Source organism: Otolemur garnettii, unplaced genomic scaffold, assembly GCF_000181295.1.
Source record: "Otolemur garnettii isolate 467f Iridium unplaced genomic scaffold, OtoGar3 scaffold00027, whole genome shotgun sequence".
NCBI classification, from domain to species: Eukaryota; Metazoa; Chordata; class Mammalia; order Primates; family Galagidae; genus Otolemur; species Otolemur garnettii.
The window spans coordinates 15,159,657-15,162,239 of NW_003852422.1; the positions used below are offsets into that span (position 1 = coordinate 15,159,657).

Here is a 2,583-nt window from a genome sequence, read left to right on the forward strand (position 1 = left end):
CCTTGATATGTAACAGTGACATCAGTGGGAAGAGTCATTGTGAGGTCCTTATACAGCAATCTTGCATAAAATTGGAAAGACTGATCCCTTGGATCCACTTTGTAAGTAAATGACAGCAAGTTGCACAGTGAGTTTCTCTGCAGGGGCCCATTCAGAAAGGCTGCAAAGTCACTCTGAAGTCGATCTGCTTGGTACTTCCGCCCAGAGTAAGCATTTAAATACTCCCAGAGACTGAACAGGAAGCGCTGAATGTCAGTCTGTAAGTACTTTGCAGCTATTTCTTCTAGAGGAATGAAGACTGGGACCGAATGGTGATGTATCTGGAGAGGCTTCTGTATGACAAGGTCCACAAAATAGGAATCCAATAGGTTCCCCTCAAAAGCAGTACTGATGCAGATGCAGACTCCTCGGCTGGTCAGTTTACCACTGAGCCCTGTAAAACGATATGCCTGCAAAATGGCTTTCATATTTTCCTGTTTTCTTTCCAAATCTTCTTCCTCACTGATCTCTACTTTTTGGTCAGGTTCTACATTGGCAATAGATGCTTTAACTCTGGCTTGGGATTGCTTCAGTTCAGCCCTCAGCTCATCTCGTAGAAGCCTCAGTTTACGGATCTTGGTTTCAAGAGCACTTTCCACCGTCTGTGCACTCTGCAGCTCTTCAGATTGTTTACCTTTATGGGATCTGTTCACTTCATTCTCTAGTCTTTCCAAGTGAGCTAAGACACCTCCTTTGGATTCTCCCTCTTGACATAAAGTATTCGCCCGCTCCATCTCCTCAGATCCCCATGAAGCTGTCTTGACCAGTAGTAAAAGGGACCTAGATGTCCTTGCTCCCCGCCTCCGGTGCGCTCTCGAGGGCACGGCGCCCTTTGGTCCACTAGATTTTCTAAAAAGTCATTCAGCCCGCCATTGTGGTCACAGTTCAGCCGGTCCTTGGGGCTTCCTTCCCCTAACCTTCCCTCCGCTTGTTCATGCTCGCCAGTGCTGACAGTTCCCGCCATCCTCGTCTTCAAAACTGATCTAATCGCTCTGTTGTTGTTTTTTTATAAACACCCAACAATAGGACTGCTGGATCATGTGATAGTTTGATTTTTACTACAAGAGGAACTGCCATACATTGCAATGGTTGTGTTAATTCACATAGTCACCAACAACATACAAAAGGCTTCCCCTTTCTCCACATTTTCACCAGTATTCGTTATTTCCAGGGATTCTAATCACACATGTATTGGATCCTACCTGCCTTCTTCCCTTTCAAACACTTTCTCTCTGACTCTTACTTATCATCATTCTCTTGGTTCCCTCCTCTTGCTAATGCCCCTCACTAATTATTGCTTGACTATACTAAACACTCGCAATCACTTTGTGTTTTGCCTTTATTTCTAATACTGTCATTCTCATATATTTACTTCCTTTGTTTGAAAAATTTTCATTTTCTTTCTTTCTTTTGTAAGTTTAGTCTTTGAATTTCTGATTTAAAATATCATTCCTATCTCCAAATGTTTACACGAGAATATTTCATTCAATTTGCAGGGTTTTGTGACATTTTTCTTCTGTTTCCTGTCAGGTGAAATAGTTTAATTCACATTTTTAGGCTGCTTCTTACCGTTCTTACAGTAGTTTTGACTGGAATTGATGAGGGGATTGTGGTTTTTGTTTTTTACTTTTTTACTGTTTCTAGACACTTGAAAGACAATATTCCTGGTTTAAGAGGACTCCCTTGGGTCAGTTTGATGAGTTTCGGTTTCTTTAATGGATGGTAGTGGTTGTAATAGGAGGGAAAGTAGTTGGCATGTCAGCTTATTCATTTATTTCTAGGAAATCCTTAATTATTTCTTTATTTTCTTTTCTTCCTTATTCTTTCTTTATTTCTTTATTTCTTCACACTTCACAGCCACTTCTCCAAGGGCACATTCCCTTCTCCATTTTCAGATTATCCCCGAGAAACAATGTTCTTCAAGGTTATAACTCCCAAGCCTGATTTTTTCAATCTCCTTCCCTGTAACCAATGCTATCAACTACAGAGCCCTAGAAATGTGGTGAATACTTTGACCTCAAACTCCCTCCTTCCAAGTGTATTTATCTATGTTTCCTCTGAGACGTCTCTATTTTATGTCTGCCTCTCCCGCTCCTCAGAGTCACAAGTTTGCAGTAGCAACAGCTGCTGAGTTCAACCTTCGAGGGTTATTTACAGGTAATTTGAGGGTTGTAGTATTCTCTACCTTCAAACCATGCTGAGGATGTTGGCTAGAAGTGGTCATGTTTGTACTCCTTGTTGATTTTTTTTTTCTTGAGTCAAGGAAGTTTGGAAATATTTATAATAAGGCAATTTTATCCATAAGTCTCAACAAAGAATAGAATTAGTTAAAATGAAAAAAGAGTTCCTTAATGTTAATGTTGAAATTTAAAAAAAAAAAAAAGTAGATTCTAATTCTTCCAGATTCTATTTCCCAAATGCTTCTCAATGTCTCCTCTCCATTCTGGAATCTTCTGCTCTATTTCAGATGCTAATTACGTGAGTTGGCTAAGGTAGCAAAACTCTTTCCTAATGAGACATGGACCATCCACTTACAAACTTTAG

The 2,583-nt window shown here is 40.1% G+C and overlaps 1 protein-coding gene across 1 annotated transcript; it reads right to left on the minus strand.

Moving 5' to 3' along the window:
* Positions 1-2: 2 nt before the first annotated feature.
* On the minus strand, positions 3-894 carry LOC100949973 (centromere protein O; the record flags this gene model as incomplete). Its single annotated transcript, XM_003788468.3, has 1 exon — positions 3-894. A coding segment is annotated over exon 1 (771 nt), but the record flags the coding sequence as incomplete, so codon positions are not given.
* Between the last annotated feature and the right edge of the window lie 1,689 nt (positions 895-2,583).